General features: G+C 41.6%; 1 protein-coding gene across 1 annotated transcript in view; it reads left to right on the top strand.

Annotated features, from left to right (window-relative positions):
- FCHSD2 (FCH and double SH3 domains 2) overlaps nucleotides 1-24,015 on the top strand; it is a 289,630-nt gene extending 265,615 nt beyond the window's left edge. The window contains exons 14-20 of the mRNA XM_064288657.1: nucleotides 7,544-7,678; nucleotides 17,261-17,344; nucleotides 17,465-17,642; nucleotides 17,938-18,158; nucleotides 19,151-19,262; nucleotides 19,394-19,476; nucleotides 21,877-24,015. Coding sequence (XP_064144727.1) covers nucleotides 7,544-7,678; nucleotides 17,261-17,344; nucleotides 17,465-17,642; nucleotides 17,938-18,158; nucleotides 19,151-19,262; nucleotides 19,394-19,476; nucleotides 21,877-21,960 — 897 coding nt within the window. The 3' untranslated portion in view covers nucleotides 21,961-24,015. The remainder of the gene's footprint in view (nucleotides 1-7,543; nucleotides 7,679-17,260; nucleotides 17,345-17,464; nucleotides 17,643-17,937; nucleotides 18,159-19,150; nucleotides 19,263-19,393; nucleotides 19,477-21,876) is intronic.
- The last annotated feature ends 557 nt before the right edge of the window (nucleotides 24,016-24,572 follow it).

Genomic DNA, 24,572 nt, shown 5'->3' with positions numbered 1-24,572 from the left:
CCTGAATCTAGGACACAGGTCAGTGTCCAAATACCAACTTAGGTAATGAGCTCTCAAGGATAAAACAAAAGATTCAAAACAGGTAACTAGAAACATCAATCCGAAAATGACAATATCAGAACAATAAAAGGGGAATACACAGTGTAGGTATAGAACTTTCAAATGGAGAGGAAGTCATGGTGATACCAAGTAATAAAAGACTGGTTCAAACTTAGGAAGATAAGGATAAATTTCAAAGTAACCACAAAGAAAGTTAACAAACCTGGTCTCAAAATAAAGAAGAAAAACAAAGCCTCAGTAAACACAAAATCTGCAATAACAAAACAAGTGAAAACAAATTTCACAAACAAAGGAACACATTACAGGAGAGTAAGGTAACAAAGAAAATATCAGCACCACAAAAAAAAAAAAGACTACAAAATGACAGCAATAAACACACCTATCAATAATCACAGTGAATATAAATAAATGCACCTGTGAAGAGAGAGAATGGCAGAATGGGTAAAAAAAAAAAAAAAGTGACCTGTTGATATGTTGTCTACAAGAGGCACACATTAGATACAAAGACAAATATATTAAAAATCAAAGGATGGAAAAAATGTATCAAGCAAACACCAACCAAAAAAGAATAGAAGTGGCTGTACTAATCTCAGATAAAATAGACTTTAAGGCAAAATCCACCATTAAAAACAAAGACATTATATAATGATTAAACAGACACTCCCCCATGAAGACATAACCGTAATAAATATTTCTGCATTCAAGAGCAGGGCTCCAAAATACATTTTAAAAAAACTCTAACAGCACTGAAAAGAGAAATTGACAGTTCCACAGCAACAGTAGGAGACTTCAACACACCACTCTCAGTAAAGGACAGAACATCTAGATAGAAACTCAGCAAAGATACAGAAGATCTTAAAGTCACTGTCATCCATCTTGACCTCATTGACATATATAGAACACCCCACCCAACAGCAGCATAGTATACATTCTTTTCCAACACACATGGAACATTCTCTAAAATAGACATCTTAGGCTGCAAAGCAACCATCAACAAAATCCAAAACATTGAGTTATTACAAAGCATCTTCTCTGATCACAGCAGGGTAAAAGTAGAAACCAATAGCAGGAAGAGCAAAGGGAAAAAATCAAATACATGGAAAATGAATATCACCTTGCCTAAAAACCACTGGGTAATAGAAGAAATCAAAGATGGAATCAAAAAATTTTTAGAATCAAATGAGAATGAAAAACACATCATACCAAAACCCAGGGACACAGCTAAGGCAGTGCTTAGAGGTCAATTTATAGCAATAGGTGCACACATCGAAACAGTAGAAAGGGGCAAAATGAAAACATTAGCCCTACAACTCAAAGAAATAGAGAATGGCAAAAGAAGCCCACAGCCACCAGAAGAAAGGAAATAATAAAGATCAGAGCAGAAATAAATGAAATAGAGTAGAAAAACAGTGGAAGGAATCAATAAAACCAATCATTGATTCTTTGAAAGGAACAACAAAATCAACAAATCATTGGCCAAACTGAGAAAAGAAGAACAGGAGAAGAAGAAAATAACCCAAATAAGAAATGAAATGGGAGATACTACAACAAAGCCAACTGAAACTCTTTTTTTTTTTTTTAAAGAGTACTATGAAAACCTATACTTCAACAAATTTGAAAACCTACAGGAAATGGACAAATTTCTAGAAACATGCTACCTACCTAAACTACCACAAACTGCAGCAGAAATTCTGAACAGACCCATAATAAGATAAAAGCTTTAAAAGGTGATAAAATAAATAAATAAACTCCCAACAAAATAAAGTCCTGGCCCAGATGATTTCACTGGAGAACTATTTCAGAACATAGAAAAGGAAGGGATATTTCCAAATTTATTTTATGAATCCAGCATAACCCTGATACCAAAACGAGGCAAAGACACCACAGGAAAAAAAAATTAGACCAATGCGTCTCATGAATATAGATGTAAAAATTCTCAAAATTCTAGCCAATAGAATTCAGCACCATGTAAAAATAATAATACACCACGACCAAGTGGGATTCATATCAGGCATGCAAGGATGGTTGAACAGTAGAAAATCAATCAATGTAATCCACCACATAAGTGGAAGAAAAGAATCACATGGTCATCTGAGTCGACGCAGAAAAGGCATTAGACAAAGTCCAACACCCATTCCTGATAAAAACTCTCATTAAGATAGGAATAGAAGGGTATTCTTCAACATAATAAAGGGCATCACACAAAACCAAAAGCCAACATCATTCTCAAAGGAGAGAAGCTGGAAATATTCCCCTTGAGAACGGGAACAAGACAAGGATGTCCTTTATCACCACTCCTATTTAACACTGCGCTGGAAGTCCTAGTAAGAGCAATAAGGGGGGGGGGGGAGCACCCAAATTGGGAAGGAAAAAGTAAAACTATCCCCATTCGCGGATGATATGATACTATGCATAGAGAACCCTAAAAACTGCACAAGAAAACTACTGGAACTGATGGATTCAGCAAAGTAACAAGATACAAGATAAACATAAAAATCAGCTGAATTCCTATACACCAATGAAGAGAACTACAAAAAGGGAATCAGGAAAGCAACACCATTTAAAAAATAAAATACTTAGGATAAATATAACCAGGGATGTAAAACACCCATACAAAGAAAACTACAAAAAAACGACTAAAGAGACCTGCATAAATGGAAAAACATAACATGCTCATGGATAGGTACACTCAACATTGTGAAAATGTCAGTTCTACCGGAAACAACCTACAAATCAATGCAGTCCCAATCCGAATACCAACAGCATTCTTTAACAAGATGGAAAAACTAATCATTAACTTTATATGGAAAGAGGCCCCAGATAAATAAAGTGGTATTGAAGAAAAAGAACAAAGTAGGAAACCTCACACTACCTGACCTCAGAACCTTCTGTACAGCTGTGGTAGTCAAAACAGCCTGTACTGGTACAAAGACAGACACACTGACCAATGGAACAGAACCGAGACCCCAGATAAATCCATCTACCTACGGCCATCTGATCTTTGACAAAGGCCCTGTGATGGTTACAATTGTGTGTCAGCTTGGCTGGGCCATGATTCTCAGTGTTTATATGTGATCACTCCCATGATTGAATCTGCTGTAAGTAGCCTATCAGTTGAAAGGGAGTTTCCTTGAGGGTGTGGCCTGCATCCAAATATAAGCAGACTTTCTGGCTTTTTTGCTCACTCTGGATCCTGCGCTGCCTCCTGTTCGTCTGACCTCTGGCTCTTTGAACTTGAGCCATCAGCTTATCTGCAGAACTTGTAATTCATCGATCTTCACAGCCTGAGAACAGGAGCCCCGCTGTCCAACTTGCCAGTCTTGGGTTTGCCAGCCCCTGCTGCCACATGAATTAAGAGAAGCCTGTATCCCGATACACGGACTTGGGACATTTCAGCCTTTACAATCACATGAGCCATTTCCTTGATATAAATCTCTCTCTATATATATATTTATACACTTCACTGGTTTTGCTTCTCTAGATCACCCAGCCTAAGACAGGCCCAAAGTCCATTAAATGGGGAAAAGATAGTCTTTTAAACTTGAAATATAAGTAGCCTCTACTTTTAAACTTACTATATCCCAGAAATCTTCCCTGGCACCACCCCCCACCCACCTCCGCCATTCGCCTCTTCTGTATTCACAAGGTCCCGTTTGCTTAGTGCTTGGTTGTGTTTGTTCTCCACTCTAGACTGTGAGCTCCAGGAAAGCAGAGAGTATCCTTTCCTTCAGTACCTGAAAGCCTAGTACAGTGTTAATGAAGGACCCTGGTGGAGCAGTGGTTAAGTACTTGTCTGCTAATCAAAAGAAAGGTTGGCAGCTGGAACCCACCAGCCACTGTGCAGGAAAAAGATATGGCATTCTGCTTCTGTAAAGATTATAACCTTGGAAACCCTGTGGGACACTTCTGCCCTGTCCTGTAGGGTTAATGTGTGTCAGAATCTACTGAACAACGATGGGTTTGATTTGTTTCTTGTTTTTGTCTTGAAACTTTAATTAACCACGGGGCCCCATGGACTTTACTATGAGGCCCAATCCTAACTCTCATTCCTTATTTTCTTAATATGTGAACATTGATGCTTTGGTATGTTTGAACATGGGAACAAGTAGGCAAATAAGTGTTTATATGTGGAAATAAACAAAGAAAAGATCTTTGAGGCTGTTTTGCATTTACTTTATTAGATTTTTAATTTTAAAAAGTAAAATACGCTTATTTTAACAGTTCATGTCATCTCCTATTCTGCAGTCTTTACTCTTCTTGCTCTGCTTCCCTCATCAGGTTTCTGTGCTCATATAAACATTATTTGTGCTTAATACATTATGGTGAGTGCTCCAGGTAAATACACTGGATCTAACTCATTTTTCATGGTGTTATTCATCTATAATATGGATGTGTCATTGTCATGGATTGAATTGTGCCCCCCAAAAATATGTGTCAACTTGGTTGGGCCATGATTCCCAGTATTGTGTGGTTTTCCTCCATTTTGTGATTGTAATTTTATGTTAAAGAGGATTAGGTTGGGATTGTAACACCCTTACTAAAATCACGTCTCTGATCCAGTATAAAGGGAGTTTCTCTGGAGTGTGGCCTGCACCACCTTTTATCTTACAGGAGATGAAAGGAACGCAAGCAGAGGGAGGGACCTCATATCACCAAGAAAGCAGTGCCGGGAGCAGAGCATGCCCTTTGGACCCGGGGTCCCTGCATGGAGAAACTCCTAGTCCAGGGGAAGACTGATGACAAAGACCTTCCTCCAGAGCTGACAGAGAAAGCCTTGCCCTGGAGCTGACCCCCTGAATTTGGACTTCTAGCCTACTAGATAGACTGTGAGAGAATAAAGTTCTCTTTGTTAAAGCTATCTGCTTGTGGTAGTTCTGTTACAGCATCACTAGATGACTAAGACAGAATTTAGTACTGAGAGAGTGGGGTGCTGCTGTAACAGATACCTAAAATGTGGAAGCGGTTTTGAAACTGTGAATGGATGGGAGACTCAGAAGGAAGTGAGGAGAACTGTTAACACCGAAGAAGGTTCAGATGGTGAGAAAAAGCAGCAGAGGGGTGGCAGCAGCAGAACCAGGAGACCAGTGCCAGACAGCTCTGGAGCCAACTCACAGAGCAAGAGAGCTGAGTGCCTGTGCAAAGGAGGCTTCCTGGTGGAGTAGGGTGCTTTCAGGCACTTATCAGTGGAGCTAGGCTTGCTGACCCATGGAGCAAGAAAGCTGATTGCCTGTGCACAGGAGGCTTCCTGGCAGAGTGCGGTGCCTCCAGGCACTTATCGGTGAGGCTACAGAGCTTTGGAACACTTGCCCCAGCAGGGCAGATGCGGCCATGAGGCCCGAGGGGCCGAGAGGCCAAGGAACCAGGAAGCAGAAGTTGAAGAGACAAGGAACACAGGAAGCCAAGCTGCCTCAGTCTCAGAAGGTAGAGCCTCAACCTCTGAGGTTTCAAAGGGTGGAGCTATGGCCTCTGGTGTCTCTAAGGGTGGAGTCACCACTCAGATGGACTAGGAGAATGCTACATCTAAAGCCAAGGGAAAAGAGATGTCATCCCAGTGGGCCTGGAAGGCAGAGCTGAAGCCCAGAACCGAGGGGACTCCACTCAGAATCCGGAGAGTATGGCCAATACCTAGAGTCTGGAGGGCAAGACCATTGTGTGAATGGTCTCAGAGAACAGAGGATTATTTTCAAGCCTTGAGGGCAATGTAATGTGTTCTGCTGACTTGCTTGGTGCCTTTATGCCTTCTTTTCCTCGAATTTCTGGAATTTGTAATGGATATGTCTAGATTGTGTCTGTTCTGCCATTGTATTTTGGAAGCAGATAACTTGTATTCTGGATTTCACAGATGAAGAGGAATTTTTGGATTTTGGACTTGGAGTTGATTTAAGATTTTTCCTATGTTATGATGGGGCGAATGCATCTTACATGTAGCGAGGACATGAATTTTGGGGGGCCAAAGGGGTAGAATGTCATGGATTGAATTGTGTCCCCCAAAAATGTGTGGCACCTTGGTTGGGCCATGATTCCCAGTATTGTGTGGCTTTCTTCCATTTTGTGATTGTAATTTTATGTTAAACAGGATTAGGGTGGGACAGTAACAAGCCTTACTAAGGTCACATCCGTGATCCTGTGTAAAGGGAGTGTGGCCTGCACCACCTTTTATCTTACAAGAGATGAAAGGAAACCAAGCAGAGGGAAGGACCTCATACCACTAAGAAAGCAGTGCCGGGAGCAGAGCCTTTGGACCCAGGGTCCCTGCATGGAGAAACTCCTAGTCCAGGGGAAGATTGATGACAAAGACCTTCCTCCAGAGCCGACAGAGAAAGCCTTGCCCTGGAGCTGACCCCCTGAGTTTGGACTTCTAGCTTCCTAGGCTGTGAGAGAATAAATTTCTCTTTGTTAAAGCTATCCAGTTTTGGTATTTCTGTTACAGCAGCACTAGATGACTAAGACAGTCATCGTTTACCCAACCATTCTCCTGGTAATAGACAGGTAAGTTATGTCCAGGCCTTTGCCACTATAAGCAGTGCCTACTTTTGTGTACTGGTGCTTTTATTTCTGCATAATGACGCACAAAAGTGGAGTTGCTTGATCAAGTTTGTTTATTTATTTTTATTTCAGTAGGTGGCTTATCTTCCAAAAAGAATGTATCAATCCCATTTCTGCCAGCTATAGATGAAAGCCTGTTGCTCCACATCTTTGGTAGTATTTATAAATCTTTTTAATGTTTCCCAATGTGATTGGTTGAAAATGGTAAGAAGCCTTTACTAGTATTTAATAGTGAAAAGTTAAAGGATAGTGATACATATTTATATATATATATATCTTAGTCATCTAGTGCTACCATAACCGAAGCACCACAAGTGGATGGCTTTAACAAAGAGAAATTTATTTTCTCACAGTCTAGTAGGTTACAAGTCCAAATTCAGGGCTTCGGCTCCAGGGAAAGACTTCCTCTCCCTGTCGGCTCTGGAGGAAGGTCCTTGTTCTCAATCATCCCCTGATCAAGCAGCCTCTCTGGCACGGGGACTGTAGTGTCCAAAGGACGTACTCTGCTCCCGGTGCTGCTTTCTTGGTGGTATGAGGTCCCCAACTCTGTGCTTGCTTCCCTTTCCTTTTATCTCTTGAGAGATAAAAGATGGTGCAGGCCACACCCCAGGGAAACTCCCTTTACCTTGGATCAGGGAGGTTTACAATCACAAAATGGAAGACAACCACAAATGGCCTAATCAAGTTGATAGACACATTTGGGGGGGGGGGACATAATTCATGACAGTGTATTACACTTTTACCTTCGGCTTTAAGAGGAAAAAAAAGAAAAACTCGGGTCTTACATAACGTGAAAAATGCAATTGAGAAAAGCCATTTCTATGTGGAGTTGAATTCAAGTTAGCATTTTGAAACAATCAAATCTTAAGTGTATTTCTTGCTTTCAACTATTTTCTTGAAGTAAGCAAGCTAGCCAATCGCTTCTAATTTTTCCTAGCTTAATGCAGATGCTGAAAAAGAAGAAGGAGAAGAGTTCGAAGACAACATGGATGTTTTTGATGACAGCAGTTCTAGCCCTTCTGGCACCCTAAGGAATTATCCTCTCACCTGCAAAGTGGTTTATTCTTACAAGGTTTGTATTTCTTTTACCTACTGCTAATAGTAAGTTGTAACAACTCTGAGGAAATACCCAACTGTATCTTCCAGCCTTTTATACTATGCTTAGCATAAAATTGGTGTTCGTTTAATATTAGAGGCAACAGAACATAATTGTGAAGATTTTAGGCTCTGATGTCGGACTGCCTGGGTTAAAATCCTGTCTGCTGTTAAAAGCTATATGACCTTGCACTAGTCTCCTAGTCTCTGTGAGCCTCTGATTCCTTATCTTTATTATGGGGATAATATTATAAGGCTAATATGAGGATTAAATGAGATAACACTCTTATAGCAAAGCACTTAGCACAGTGACTGGCATCTAGTAAATTTTCAGTAAATAGAACTCTTATCAATTATTATTAATTGCCTGCTTGGCATAAGACCTTCCATTATTAGGGTAACCCTCAAAATTGATATCAGAGGAGAATGGTTTATACCAAGTAGTTTTTAAAACTTTGCCTTTCTTTATCCTAATATTACCACCTTTGTTATCCATTTCAAGCAAGGACCTAGATAAAAAGATGCCAGAATTTTCAAACCTGATTTTTTCTAATAGTTCTTAATCTCTCTCAAACCTGCCCTGCTTTTACCCATTTACTGTTTACTCAGCACAAAGTAAATTGAGTTTCAGTTCCTCAGTTCTTCTGTCCCTCACCCCCATCAGCCAGTCCTGTTGAGTGGACCTCCAAAAACATATCCTCAATCCATTCACTTCTAACATTCAACACCTCTACTCCTACCATCCAGGGCATTGCTGACTTCTGTAAAAGTAAATAAAAAAGTGTCATAATTGGTCTCCTTACTTCATTCTTGCCTCCGAATGGTTCATTCTTCACTCTGTAGCCAGAATTATCTTTAACAATTGTTGTTGTTGTTGTTAACCGCCATCAAGTGAGTTCCAATTCATAGTGACCCTACGTACAGCAGAACAACAGAGTCCTGCCCAGTCCTGCCCCATCTTCACAATTGCTGTTATGTTTGAGCCCATTGTTGCAGCTACTGTCTCAGTTCAACTCGTTAAGGGTCTCCCTTTTTTTTGCTGATCCTCTACTTAACCAAGCATGAAGTCCTTCTCCAGGGACTAGTCCCTCCTGATAAACATCTCCAAGGTACTTGAGATGAAGTTATCGCCATCCTTGCTTCTAAAGAGCATTCTGGCTGTACTTCTTCCAACACAGATTTGTTCATTCTTCTGGCAGTCCATGGTTTGTTTGATATTCTTTGCCAACACCATAATTCCAAAGCATCAGTTCTTCTTGGGTCTACCTTATTTATTGTCCAGCTTTCTCATGCATATGAGGCAATTGAAAACACCCTGGCTTGGGTCAGGCGCACCTTCGTCCTCAAGGTGACATCTTTGCCTTTTAACACTTCAAAGAGGTCTTTTGCAGCAGGTTTGTCCAATGCAGTACATCGTTCGATTTCTTCAGTGATGCTTCCATGGGCGTTGAGTGTGGATCCAAGTAAAATGAAATCTTTGACAACTTCAATCCTTTCTCCGTTTATCATGATGTTGCTTATTGGTCCACTTGTGAAGATTTTTGTTTTCTACATGTTGAAATGTAATCCATACTGAAGGCTGTAGCCTTTGATCTTCATCAGTGAGTGCTTCAAGTCCGCTTCATTTTCAGCAGGCAAGTTTGTGTCATCTGCATATTAAAAAAAAAAAATACAGACTGTTAATTGAGTCTTCCTCCAATCTTGGTACCATGTTCTTCTTCATATAGTCCAGCTCCTCAGATTATTTGCTCAGGATACAGATTGAATAAGTATGGTGAAAGAATACAACCCTCACACCTTTCCTGATTTTAAACCACACAGTATCCCCTCGTTCTGTTCAGACAACTACTTCTTGGTCTGTGTACAGGTTCTGCATGAGCACAATTACGTGTATTGGAATTCAGTGTTATCCATAAGTTGTTATAATCCACACATTCAAATGCCTTTGCATAGTCAATAAAATATAGCTAAACATCTTTCTGGTATTCTCTGCTTTTACCCAAGATCCATATAACATTCCCTCATTCAAAGTCCTGTTCTGAATCCGGCTTGAATTTCTGGCAGTTCTCTTTCAGTGTACTGCTACAACCATGTTTTGAATTATCTTCAGCAAAATTTTACTTGTATGTGATATTAATGATATTGTTCAATAATTTCCACATTCTGTCGGATCACCTTTCTTTGGGATGAGCACTAATATGAATCTCTCCTAGTTGGTTGACCAGGTATCTGTCTTACAAATTTCTTGGCATAGATGAGTGAGCACTTCCAGCATTGCATCCATATGATGAAGCATCTCAATTGGTATTCCTGATGCCTTGTTTTTTACCAGCACCTTCAATGCAGCTTGGACTTCTTCCTTCATTACAGTCAGTTCTTGATCATATGCTACCACCTGAAATAGTTGAATGTCAACCAGTTCTTTTTGGTACACTGACTCTGTATTCCTTCCATTTTTTTTTTTAAATCTTTGTGTTGAAAGTTTACAATTCAAGTTAGTTTCTCATGCAAAAACTTAAATACACATTGTTATGTGACCCTAGTTGCTCTCCCTACAATGTGACAGCACACTCCTTCTCTCCACCCTGTATTTCCGTGTCCATTCAACTAGCTCCAGTCCCCCTCTGCCTTCTCATTTTGCCTCCATACAGGGGCTGCTCACATAATCTCATGTATCTACTTGAGCTAAGAAGCACACTCCTCACCGGTATCATTTTATGTCTTATAGTCCAGTCTAATCTTTGTATGAAGAGTTGGCTTCAAGAATGTTTTTAATTTTGGGCTAACCCCATGACCTCTAGGGTCCCTCCAGTCTCAGTCAGACAGTTAAATCTAGTCTTTTTATTAGAATTTGAGGTCTGCATTCCACTCTTCTCCTGCCCCATCAGGGATTCACTATTGTCTTCCCTGTCAGGGCAGTCATTGATGGTAGACAGGCACCATCTAGTTCTTCCAATCTCAGGCTGATGGAGTCTCTGGTTTGTGTGGCCCTTTTTGTCTCTTGGGCTTGTATTTTCCTTGGGTCTTTGGTGTTCTTCATTCTCCTTTGCTCCAGGCAGGTTGAGACCAATTGACTTCCACCTTCTTTTGATGCTTCCTGCGTCGTTCCATATTTGCCCATAGAATCCTTCCGTGTTGCAACTCAAGGCTTGAAATTTTTCTTCAGTTCTTCTTTAACTGAGGAGATTATTTTATTCCTTTGTGTCTTAGTTGTCTAGTGCTACTATAACAGAAATACCACAGGGTGGCTTTAACAAACAAAAGTTTATTTTCTCACAGTTTAGGAGGCTAGAGTGTGAATTCAGGGTGCTGACTCTAAAGAAAGGCTTTCTTTTTCTGTTGGCTCTGGAGGAAGGTCAATGTCTTTTAGAGCTTCTGCTCCTGGGTGATCTTCATGTGGCTTGGCATCTCTTTTCCCCAATCTCTGCTTGCTTGCTTGTCTATCTTGTAAGAGATTGACTCAAAACACACCCTACACTAATCTGCCTCATTAATATAACAAAGACAGCCTATTCCCAAATGGGATTATAACCACAGGCATAGAGACTAGGATCTACAGCACATATTTTGGGGGGACACAATTCAATCTATAACACCTTGCCTAAAACCCTTCATAAGCATTCCATCCCATGTAAGAGAACAATCCAATCTCTTTACTAGCGTCTATAATGTCTAGCATGATCTGGCCCCTGTCAGCCTCCCTAGCTTTATCTCAGACCATACCCCACCCCTTCCATTCACTGCACTTTAGCCACTCTGGCTGCCTTTGAGTCTTCAGAAGCACCAGGCTCCTTCCTGACTCGGAGCTTTGGACTCACTGCTCCCTCTACCCAGAACTCTATTTCTCTAAACCTGCGTTGACTACCCACTGCTATTCATTGTGGCTCAGCTAAATACTGCCTTCTCAGGTCTCCCCTGACCTGAGAATTACATAACCAACTCCTCAGTCACTACTCTCTATTCCACTGCCCTATTTGATTTACTTTATAGCAGTTGTCTCCAGGCAAAGTTATCTTATTTGTTCTCTTATTTCTTTGTCCGGGTCTCCATTAAAGGTCAATGAAGGCAGAAACCTTGTCTGCTCCTGTGTACCTTGTCTGTGTATCTTCAGCACCCAGAACAGTGCCTGGCACATAGTAGGCCCTCTATAAATGTGAAATGAATAAATGAATGGTGTAAGGAAGGCATGAACAAACGAATCCTTCTCTGGCTCCCATTCTGATGGAGGTAGTAATGAGAAAGGATAATGCCAAGAGGGAGTGTCTAGAGAGACTCTTCAACAGTCATACACTGAACAGTCTCACTCTTGCCGCCACTACCCCTTGATAGCCAAAAGTTGGCCGCATTTACCCCCTCAATCTCAGTGATCCCCAGACTTTTTTTGAAGCTCACATCCTTTCATTTTATACTTCCTTTTTAAAAAGGGTGGGATTTTTTTTCAACGTAAATGGTTTTGATAATCTTTTGAAAATTTGAAGTCATCTTCTAAGATCCTTGAAAAGGTGTTACAGGTATCATAAAACTAGGATTGGAAATGTCACCTCTCAGTATTAAGTTTATTTACAGGTTCCAGAACTAAAATGTAAGATCTTTAAGTGGGGAGGGTCCTACGTGTCTGAGTGATTTTAAACAGCTCATACTCACGAAACGCCTCTTCTGTCAGCATAGCCCAGGCATGTCCCTGTGGTAAACCAGGGTATAAAAATCTATTTAGTCAGTTAATCATTGAACAAACATTTACTGAGTGCCCAATATGTGATAAGCTTTAGGGATAAAAGAATGAATATGACTCAGTTCATGCCCTTCAGGAATGGATAGTCTAAGGAGGAATAAAATTAACATTAAAAATAGAATATGTCACGCAATGGAATACTGTGCATCAATAAAGAACAGTGATGAACCGGTGAAACATTTCATAACATGGAGGAACCTGGAAGGCATTATGCTGAGTGAAATTAGTCAGATGCAAAAGCACAAATATTGTATAAGACCACTATTATAAGATCTTGAGAATAGTTTAAACTGAGAAGAACACATTCTTTTGTGGTTATGAGAGGGGGGAGGGAGGGAGGGTGAGAGAGGGTTATTTACTGATTAGATAGTAGATAAGAACTACTTTAGGTGAAGGGAAGGACAATACTCAATAAATACAGGGAAGGTCAGCTCAACTGGACTGGATCAAAAGCAAAGAAGTTTCCTGGATAAACTGAATGCTTTGACGGTCAGGGGAGCAAGGGCGGGGGTTTGGAGACTATGGCTTCAGGGGACATCTAAGTCAATTGGCAAAATAAATTCTATTAAGAAAACATTCTGCATCCTACTTTGAAGTGTGGCATCTGGGGTCTTAAATGCTAACAAGCGGCCATCTAAGATGCATCAATTGGTCTCAACCCACCTGGCTCAAAGGAGAATGAAGAACACCAAGCTCACAAGGTAATTATGAGCCCAAGAGACAGAAAGGGCCACATGAACTAGAGACTTACATCATCCTGAGACCAGAAGAACTAGATGGTGCCCCGCCACAACCAATGACTGCCCTGACAGGGAGCACAACAGAGAACCCCTGAGGGAGCAGGAGAACAGTGGGTTGCAGACCCCAAATTCTCATAAAAAGACCAGACTTAATGGTCTGACTGAGACTAGAAGAATCCCAGCGGTCATGGTCCCCAAACCTTCTTTTGGCCCAGGATAGGAACCATTCCCAAAGACAACTCATCAGACATGGAATAGACTGGACCATGATGGGCTGGAGAGAAATGCTGATGAGGAGTGAGCTACTTGTATCAGGTGGACACTTGAGACTGTGTTGGCATCTCCTGTCTGGAGGGGCGATGGGAGGGTAGAGAGGGCTAGAAACTGGCAAAACAGTCACGAAAGGAGAGACTGGAAGGAGGGAGCGGGCTGATTCATTAGGGGGAGAGTAAATGGGAGTATATAGTAAGGTGTATATAAGTTTATGTGTGAGAGACTGACTTGATTTGTAAACTTTCACTTAAAGTACAATAAAAATTATTTTAAATAGAATATGTGCGAAAAGATTTATAGCAGAGGTAAAACTGCCAATTCTAACTGTTGTAATTGAGAGAAATTTTACAGATGAAGTGGCATTTAAATTAGGTCACGAGTCAAGCGCCCCATAGGGTTTCCAAGGAGCAGCCAGTGGATTCAAATTGCTGACCTTTTGGTTAGCAGCCAAGCTCTTAACCACTACGTCACCAGGGCTCCAAGACCTTTGGGTAGAGAAGGGAAAGAGGCTTCTAAGCAGAGAAAACAGCACATCCAGAGACATGGTATGATGAGAGGGTGGGGTCTGCAGGAAATGTTAGGTTCAGTGGTGTGGGAACATCACACAGGGAGAATAGAGCAGCTAGAAGTAAATATGTTTGCTGTCAGATAGTAACAGGCCATGTATACCAAACTCAGAAGTTTGGCTTTTTATCCTGGCTGGGAGGAGCCTTTAAAAAACAACAAAAAAAAACAAACCTGTTGCCGTTGAGTCAATTTCGACTCATAGCAACCCTATAGGACAAAGTAGAACTGCCCCATAGGATTTCCAAGGAGCAGCTGGTGGATGCCAACTGCGGACCTTTTGGTTAACAGCAGAGCTCATAACCACTGCACCACCAGATGTCCTAAAATCAGATTTGGCTTTTGAGAAGATAACCTTGATGATGTAAATATACTCTAGAGGATAGATTAGACACTGACTTTAAGCCTAAGAATGATTCCTGTAGTCCAGATCAATAAAGAAGGCCTGAATTAATCTGTTGGGAATAAAGAAAAGTTTTATTTTAAGGGTTAGATTCAAAAGCCTTAAAAATGTTCGTGACTTTTGACCCCATCATTCTATCTCTAACATCCATCCTAAGGAAATGAACCACAGTATAGAAAAAAAGTTTTGGGTACAAGATTTTCTTTTATCATAGTACTACTTTATAATGCTTCAAAGTTGGCATTCTAATAAGGGAATAGTTAAATAAATTAACCACTCATATAATCATAACATGTAATATTATGAAGATAATCGAAAATTACATTAGTAAGAGTTTTTTATGTAAGAAGAAATACTTGTTATAAAAGCATTTTTTATGTTATGTTACATAAAGTAGAATACCAAATTGTATGTACCTTAAGATCTCAATTATGTATCTTTCTAGTTTTTCTACATTGACCATGTATTACTTTTATAATAAGAAAAGGCATATTGTTTTAAAAGAAAACACAGGAAAATTGGCAAGAGAGTGGTGGGGAATGTAGAGAGCATGGCCGCGTGAAGTTCTGGTTGTCACTGGGTGTTAGGACTTCACAGACAGTATGAGACCATGTGTTTATTTAATAAGCACTTACTGACCACTTGCTGTCTTTAGTTGGGGCAAGTGAGAAGAAATACTGTCCATGCCTTAAGGAAATCATTCTAGTGGGAAGCCCACAGGGACAGACAACTAACTCCTGTGCCAGTAGTCAGTGTTAGAGGGATAGCAAAGCCTTATGAGAACAAAAGGTGGAGGAAACAACCAGTTTATCATGGGTAGTCTGGGAAAACAACTGAGGTAGGCCTCAAATATGAATAGTAATATTAGCTATCATTTATCAGATACTGTGTGCCTGTACTGTTTATACACACACACACACATTGATTATTTCTGATCCCTTCAATAACCCTATAAAGGTATTATCAACCAGCCCATTCATTTACCAAATTAGTTGAGCACCTTCCATGTACCAGTACTATGCCCTGTTCTGGGCTCTGGGAATATAGCATTTTCAAAACAGACAAAAATCTCTGCCCTAATAGAGCTTCCATTCTAATTATATTCTAAATAAAAAAAGAAAACTGAGGCTCAAAGAGGTCTTAAAGCCACTTGCCCATAGAAACAGACAGAAGCTGGGCTTGAAGCTACAGGAATCTAAATCCATTCAGCAGCTGGTAAAGAGGGAGCAGGGCATCCTGGATGGGAGAAACAGCCTGGGAACAGCACAGAAGCATTGAGGCACACATTCCAAGGGTGTAGTGTGCTGTGGCCAAAGCCTCAGGAGGCCCAGGAAGACCTAACTCTGTAGGGGCTGGAGGACCTTATAAGTGGAGGAGTTGGCTGTCCCTGCCTGGCAATGGTGTGATGAAGCTGGTCTCTGCTAATATAACAATGTTGGATAACTTGCCTGGGCCAACGTGGCTTTTTTTTTTTTTTTTTAAACAAGGGCAGCTAAGGTGTTCTTATCCCTCCTACTTTGCTCTCACATACTTTAAAGTCTGGTTGAGTTGATACTTTTAAGTATCCTGCCATGGAATTATGGGAGAAAATCTTTGTTACATAGGTGCCTTATGCTGGTATATTCAGTGCATAATTTCAGAGTAGCAAAGAAATCTCACTGCAAAAGCTATCAGAAGCTAATGAGTATTTTTTTTCCTCTTATTTTGAGACAAGAGGTAATTTACTCAAGAATCTGTTCCTGGGTCTGATAGGCCAACCATTTTTAATACTGTTTTTCTGTCTTGAGAAGCTAAAGTAACATCCGTTGATGAAGTGTTACAGTGTTTATGAAATGTAAAATGGGTTTCAAAAAAGTGATCCATTTTCTTGCCTTATTTTTGCTGGTATAACTTGGAAATATTTTGCACTTTAAGATTGTGAGATTTGGTAAACTGTATATGGTCTTAGGTGATAGTTTTAATGGATCTTGGGACTTGGGGAAAGCTTTTAAGACTATAAAATGCCAGCAGGCCACTCACTGCCCATTGTATGTGACGAACAAAGCTCTTTTAGAAAGCCAACCCAAATAGGCTCTCTCTGACCCCTCTGTGGAGCCTTTGAGAGTTTGTGCTCGGGTTCTGCAGTCCCCGGGCAATAATTTGGTATCTGACGCGACGCTCATGGATTTCCACCTTCGGGAATAATAAAACCACCGCAGCTTGTGGAGAAGCACCCACGTGCATCAGCCCAGTCACCACGGTTAAGTTGGAGCATCATAAATCCAGACCTTGACCGATCTCAGTCATTTCCTTTCCCACAACTTTCCTCTTCTGGCCACTGTTTTACAGTGATTCAGGATCAGTCCTAGCATTGCTCAAGCTATCACCTCATCCATGTACACAGTAGCCCTCTGGTAGCAGTTCTCATTCAGTGCCTTCACGTTTGCCTGTGCTTTCCAAGTCATCATGCTTCTGTTTCATTCATCCCACATTGAACCCCTTCCGTTTGAGAATGGCAAGATTGTCATTTTGAAGAAATGGAGGCATCGCAAAGTTGAATAACTTACTGACAGATACATAAGCTGGAGCTTGAACCCAAGCCTTCTACTGCCAGCACAGTGCAATGTTCACTAAGCCTGATTGCCTCTTGAGTACCTGGTTTCTCCAGTTTTTGTTGGTGCTTTATTTTGTTTGTTTTTTAAAGTAAAACTTCACCTCATTATGATAGTCTTACTGCATTTAAAGTTTTATGTTCAAAAAATTTTTCAAAATCATTTCAATATTTTGATCCCGTTTTTGTTATAACCAGCTCACATCTGCTCTTTATCTAACCTTTTTAATTTTGTCCATGACCATCCTACATTGCAGGCCTCTCAACCAGATGAGTTGACCATTGAGGAACATGAGGTGTTAGAAGTGATTGAAGATGGAGATATGGAAGACTGGGTAAAGGTATATTCCTTTGCTCATATCACCCCTTCTCGTGACATTTTTAGGAGTTTGTTTTGGTTCTTGTTATGTTCCATCCAAACTGTGTGCATAAACATGTTTCGTCACATGTCTTTTACCCAGGCTCGAAATAAAGTTGGCCAAGTGGGTTATGTGCCAGAAAAGTACCTACAGTTTCCCACCTCGAACAGCCTACTGAGCATGCTGCAGTCCCTGGCTGCTTTGGACAGTCGGTCACACACATCCAGCAATTCCACGGAAGCTGAACTTGTTTCAGGCAGCCTCAACGGAGATGCCAGTGGTAAAGACTGAAACAAGCACGCACTCTTTATTTGGTCACCTTTGACCTAAACTGTATTACCCTGGAGTAAGCCCTTCAGTAGGTTAAAAAAAAGTATAACTTTAGTCCTATAACATTTTTTTTTCTTTATTTGGTCTCATTTGTCCTGTATAGTAGAACCCTGAGTAAAAACTTAAGAACATTACTCATATCCTTTATGATGCTCTTTTAGTTGTCATGTGAGCAGAAGGGATGGTTGCAGAAGCAGCCCAGCTGCCAATGTTCTTACTGGATTTGTCTCTCTCTTGCTCCCTAGTCTGTTTCGTGAAAGCACTTTATGACTATGAAGGCCAGACAGATGATGAATTATCTTTTCCTGAGGGAGCAATCATTCGTATCTTGAACAAAGAAAACCAAGCTGATGATGGCTTCTGGGAAGGGGAATTCAGTGGGCGAATTGGAGTGTTCCCATCGGTGCTAGTGGAAGAACTTTCAGCCTCAGAAAATGGTGACACTCCGTGGATAAGAGATACACAGGTACATGAGAGAGAGCTGAATAGAACGATGTTTGAAAAAAACTACTCCCAAGGCCAAAATTGGGCTGTGGTCTCTGCCTGGCCCTCTCCACTCTAAGTCTCCATTCCCAGGTTTCTACAAAACCAAATTTGGGAAAGCAGAGACTCATCGGTTAGCCCCTTGTGGAATATGGCCATCCCACTCCTCCTGACTCTGTGAATCAGTTAACCATAATGCTATATTGATTGTGACACACAAAAGAATGGCTTGGTGAAGAGAAAAGCAAACCAAAGAGGGAATGTATTATGTCTACAGTTAATCTATGTAGTAAACAAAAATGTTAGCACTTTCTCTCCATCACTGTCAGAGCCTCCCTTTCTAGCCCACGTCCTGCCAGTCCATTTCAAAGAGCCCCGTTACACGCTTGTGTGGCGCCAGGCTCATCTCATCATAGCCAATCTTGGCTTTACACAAAACCCCCAATTTAGTCAGTTGGGTTTGTCCTCTCTGAGGAGCTGTCGCAGCAGACCTGGCAGGTAGAGGACAATAAGGAATGTTTCTGCCTGTGTTGTTTATGTGGTGATTGTGGCCACTTAGCGTGAATTTACAAAACCTAAAAGTCAAAAACTGAACCAATTATTCTATCTTCACCAAAAAAAAAAAAAAAATACAACTTTCTTCTCTTTTCTTCTTCGCTGAATTTGCTGAATTGACTAGTTAACGTGCTGTTTTCAGTAGGACGCTGGAGAATGGTTTGACTTACCAGTATTATGAGGAGATCTGTGAAAGGAAAAAGTTAAATATGACACAAAATTGAGTTTTGGAGTGGTTGTTCTGGATTCATTTGCTTCTAACAAGGCTGACAAAAAATTTTAACAGTCATAACCTATTATGTGTCCAGAGTAATGTGTTATGTGTCCAGTAATTTGTCCAGAGTAGTCAGAGAACCCAGTAAGCCTTTTCCTGCCTAAGAAGGTGAGCACCTTGTAACCTTTCTTCCCTCTCTTCCCAAGCCTCACAGCTCCCTGCCTGCACTGCCGTTATATGACCAGCCTCCCAGCAGCCCTTACCTCAGCCCAGACAAGAGGAGCTCCCAGTACTTCCCCCGGTCTCCGTCAGCAAATGGTAAGGGTTCTCCTGGGCATGGGTCTGAATACATTTTCATTTCAGAAATCAGATCTGCAAACATCACTGCGATGGCATTGTTACCGTTTAACAACACAAATAAAACGAGCTTCTTTGGTTCCTTCCTGTAGAAAACAGCTTCCCTTCCGAATCTCCAGGATTCTCACAGGTACCAAGGCATACTCCTGAGACCTCGTATGGCAAACTGCGACCTGTAAGTCTCTTATCTTGCAGGGTTATATAATGCATAGGTCTTCAAAATTGAAAATTAGAAATGAATGTTTCCCCATGGTCCCTGTGTTGTAACCAATTCCCCCCAAGCAAGGGTAAAATGGGTTTAGGAAAGTAAAAAGAACTCTTGGCAAAGGAAGGCTGTAAAAATCAACTCATCTTGGAAGGTCTGGTCTATACTGGAAATTTTCTCACTTAGCCATGATGAGGATCATGCAAGATAATAGCTGTGAAAGTATTTAAATTATAACATGCTCTATGGGCGTTTAAATGGTCTAACTGTGAAACAGAAGCTTTTTTTTTCTGTAAGCATTTATTGAGAACCCGTTTGCCAGGCCTGTGTTTGTCTCTTTGAGGGACGCTGAAATGAAGTAGTAAGATTCACTTCATGTCCTCAAAGAGCTTCTGGTCTTAGAAGCACTTACCTCTACTCCTCACTCCATTGCCACCTCAATTCCACCCCCACCGCTACAATATGAAACAGCTCTCGCCAAGGTCAAAACTTCCACATTGCTAATCTAGTGGATACTTTGCAATTTTATTGATCCCCTTATCAGCACAGAACACCCTTCCTTGAATCACTCGCTCCTTTGGCTTCATTCTTTCAGCAGATAAGTACCGAGCATCTGCTCAGTGCCAGCTGCAGGTATATGGCAGTGCTGGAACCAGACTGCCTCACAGAGCTTATCTTCGCTCTAGTAGGAGAAACAACGTCCGAATCACACAATTATTTTATGAAGCTAGAGAGAGAGGCAGGTCCTTACAGGCCTTGTTAAGGACTTGGAAAGCTATTGAAAGGCTTTAAGCAGGACAGTGAGCCTCTTTTACAGTTTGCTATGACAGCTCAGTGGAGAGTGAATCGAAGGTGGCAGAATGGACATGGGAGCCAGTTAGAAGCCTAGAGCAGTGGACCAACCAAAAGGTGTTGGTAGTGTGGAATAGTGGGAAGGGAGAGAAGTAGACAGATTTGTTCCACCTCACTTCCCTGGTTTGCTTTCTACCTCACTGCCAGCCTTCCTTTTCATTGACCTTTGCAGGCTTCCCTTCTGCTTTCATCTCTTAGATGCTAATGCCTCTCAGGGTTCTGTCCCTCAGCTGCATTTCGTCATGGAACTCACATTCCCTGTGTGATCTCATCTACTCCCACAGCTTTGATAACCATTTATATACTGACAACTCTCATATCTATAGCTGCCATCTCTTCCCTGAGCTTTGGATTTGTGGACATCTCAACTTATATATCCCCAGGCCCCCAAAACTGAAGAAAAATGAGCTAATCCTCTTCCCTCCTAGACATGCTCCTTCTCTGATATTGCCTGTCTGGGTGAGTGGAACCCTCATCCTACCAGTGCTCTGGCATTTTGATACTTTCGGACCCTGCCTCCCACAATCATCACCAAATCCTGCCAGGCTTGTCTCAGTCAGAGACAGCTCTCAATCTTTCTACTTCTCTGTTTCCCCTACTACCATTATCCTAGATCAGGCTAACATCAACTGTCATTCAGATAGCCACACAAGACTACTAAGTTGTCTTCCTACTTATATTCTTGCCCACCTCTGATCTTTTCTCGAAACTGTTACGGAAGTCATCTTTTCACAGATCTGATAGTGCTGCTCCCTTGCTTATAATCCACCAAAGACCTCTTTGCCTACAGAACAAAGCTCAGATTTCTTAACATGGCTTAACAAAGCCCTTCACGAGGTAACCCCAGACTAGCTCTCTAGCCTTATCTCTTGCAACTCTTTCCCAAGACATGCTGAAATGTTTTCAGTTCTCTGAGCATTGCTCTCATTTGCTTCCAGGACTTTGTTTTGGAAAAGGCTTGTAGGGCTACAGTGACTCTTGTACCCAAGACTGTTGTATCCATTCAGCTTTCAGCCTATGCAAGAACCTAATTCATGGATTTGACATTGCATCAGAACAGGAGCTCTTTCTTGTTGTTGTTAGCTGCCCCTGACTCATGGTGACCCCATGCACAATGGGATCAGACCATTATGATCCATAGTGTTTTCACTGGCCAGCTTTCAGAAGTAGATCACTAGACCTTTCTTCCTAGTCCATCCTAGTCTGGGAGCACATTGAAACCTGTTCATCACAGCAGCATGCAGGCCTCCACTGACGGACAGGTGGTGACTGCTCTTGAGGTACATTGGCTGAGAAACAAAACCCAGTCTCCCACATGGAAGGCGAGAATTCTGCCACTGAACCATCACTGCCTCCAACTCCTTCTTAGTGTGGAAAATAGGATTAGATTGAAAGTGCATACTCAGAGCATTTCCGTGATCCCTAGAGTCCCCACGTCCTTGGATAAATGAGTAGTTGGCATTTCAGGCACCAAGTCAGGAAGCTGACTGAAATCCATGTGATTGTTTCCCTGCTCAGGTCCGGGCAGCTCCCCCTCCACCCACACAGAACCACCGGAGGCCAGCAGAGAAGATTGAAGATGTGGAGATCACGCTGGTGTGATGGTGGGGTGGCCCATCCATGACTGCTACAATCAAGGCCAGACTTGGAGTTTGGCCAGTCTTGTTTTTTTAGGCACCTTTGCATGATGATAACTCTTGAACAGAGCAAAAACAAGGAGGATTGTATGTGACTGGGTGGCCTGGTGGAATCCTCCCACATTTATGACTATTTTGTGCCTTTTTTGTTGTCATTTTCTACATCATCTCTCCTACCGTAGCACAAATCCTAGCGGGCCCTAGAAGCAGAGAGGGGCAGCCCTCATGCCTAACAGTGGTCCGTTTTTACATGAGACTCAAGACCAGGCCTGGGTCCAGGGCACAGTCACAGAGATACTGATCATGTGCCCTCGTACAGTATATTACTGTGGCTACAGGGGTGTGGCAGAGATTCTCATCTTCCTTACAGTGGCTTTTGTTCATCTGATTAAGTATAAATCAAATCGTGTTGGCCATATGAGGCATCAGAAGAAGGGATTTCAGGAGAGGCTGGTTCCTCACCGCAGTTAATGCCCAGACAAAGTGAAACTTTAATGGAAAAAAAAGGACTGCGCCAAGTTTAGCGCCAGTTGCGTTAATGCACATCCCTTCCACAACTAACAGATTTTAAACAATTAACGGTGTCCTTTGTATTAATATTTATGCCATTCATTTAGTATTAGTGGAGCTAATATTGAGGGGCTAAACTAGGAGCCACATCCTGTTCATCACATAGACTAATAGAAAGGAGGCTACGGCTAAAGCAGAAATGGAGCTTCCAGCTCTGAAATGAGCCAATTTAATGTTCTTTTTGTATTGGGGTATTTTTTCTTCTTAATTTTTGCAGCATATACTCTTTTGACCCCAGCCAGTATCATTAGAATCTGAATGTCTAGATAAATTGAGGACATAGACGTGCATCGTTGAGTTTCTCTAATGGGACGGCCCCTGGCATTATTTTATTCCCAAGCTGGTGCTCTGGCCCAGAAAGCTGGCTAGTCCAGACCAGCTGCCACTCACCATGGAAGATGCAGCTTTGCAGGTCCCACTGACCTGACACCTCCTTGGGAGGAAGAACCTGTGGGCTCATGGAGGAAACCAGCTTCCTATGACAAAGGACTAAAGGATTGCACATACTGCACAAGTGCAAACTGATGATGAAAAGCCTAGCTCTCCACGTCACAGGGAGAACGAGGAGCGGCCTTTTCGGCAGGCCAGCGAGCACACAGCAGCTGGTCAGAACCCTCACCAGATGTCCCAGGGTAGGACCCTATCAGCTCTCCACCTCCTGTGGAAGCCAGGGAGTGCGTTACCTAGGGACGAAGGGATATTTGCCAGTTTTTTGTTTTTTTTTAAGAAATTAACAAATTTGCAGAATTTTATCCAAAAGTTGTATGTATGCTTTGAAAAATTCATGCTTCCCAGAAATCTCTACGACTTGAAATGCTTGTCAAACATCCCTGTGGGATTTTTTACTCAAAGTAAGGTCATAGCTAAAGAAATTTTCAGTTAGTCATTTGATCACTTCAGTGACAGTACGCACTGATAAATCTTCTCTGTGATTTGGGGGTTTTTTTGTATTTGTCCTTTGCATTTCTTAACCTGTTGATCTATTTGAGGTCTTTTTTGTTTTTGTTTATCAAACTTATTCTTAAGTTTAAAAAAGAAAAGGGTGGTTTTTTTTAAGATTTAAAAGTTTGCTGACGTGTTAAAAATCTTCACAGTGCTTAAATCAAGCAGTTCTTTCTTGCCACCCAGTCTCATATTTTCTCTTTAGCTAGCCAAATTGTCCTTCAGTTTGGGTTTTCCACATTCTCAGAGGTTATGTGAAATCTTTTGTTATATTTTAAAATATTTTTTGGAAGAGCTGCTAATTTTATTTGAAAAATCAAAGTTGTAAAAATATGCCTCCTTTTTAAAAAGAACCCCTCCCTCCGGGACATGTAATCTAGCGTCACAGTGCACAGGGCTGGGCTCAGAGGGCGTCTCTGTGCCCGTGTGCTTTCTTTACAGTGGCTGTAAAAAGTTTGTATTTATTATGTATAAAATGTCGAATAATAAAAAAGTGGAGTTAAGTTTATATGTTTCCTTAGTTTAAATAAAACATTCGGGTAAACAGGCTTTTCCAAATGGTGCATATTACAAAGGCCCTCCGGGGCCTCCTTTAACTCCTGTAACAGACACAGAGAGGGGGAAGTGGATTAACCCATCTGTGTGACATCGACTCGACGGCAGCCGGTTTGGTTTTTTTGGGTGTGAGAAACATTCCCTGATGCCACCCATGTGCTAGGTGTAATATCCTAGGTGTGAGATATAGAAACAAATAAGTTGTGAGATAAAAGATGGATGCACACATGTAGACAGAAGTATGTGACCTGCTAGGAGGGTGGAGTAGGCAGTGTGCTGGGTGAGCACAGAGGAGGAAGCACCAGTTCTGATGGGTGGGGGGTGAGAGAAGGGTCACTAAAGTCCTCTCAGAAGATGTGACTGGTGGCTTCTGGGAAGCCAGCATTCTGGACTCCTCGCCCCTTTCCTGAACCTCCACACTGAGGAGTAACAAATCATGTTGGAGGATATTTTATTCTCAGGGGTGGGTAGAAGATTCCTGGTTAAAAGGCTGAGCACCTCTGGCTTCCA

This window comes from Loxodonta africana, chromosome 7 (assembly GCF_030014295.1).
Source record: "Loxodonta africana isolate mLoxAfr1 chromosome 7, mLoxAfr1.hap2, whole genome shotgun sequence".
Lineage (NCBI taxonomy): Eukaryota > Metazoa > Chordata > Mammalia > Proboscidea > Elephantidae > Loxodonta > Loxodonta africana.
Note: the sequence above shows the minus strand (reverse complement) of the source record. Positions and strands in the feature narration are given on the sequence as shown.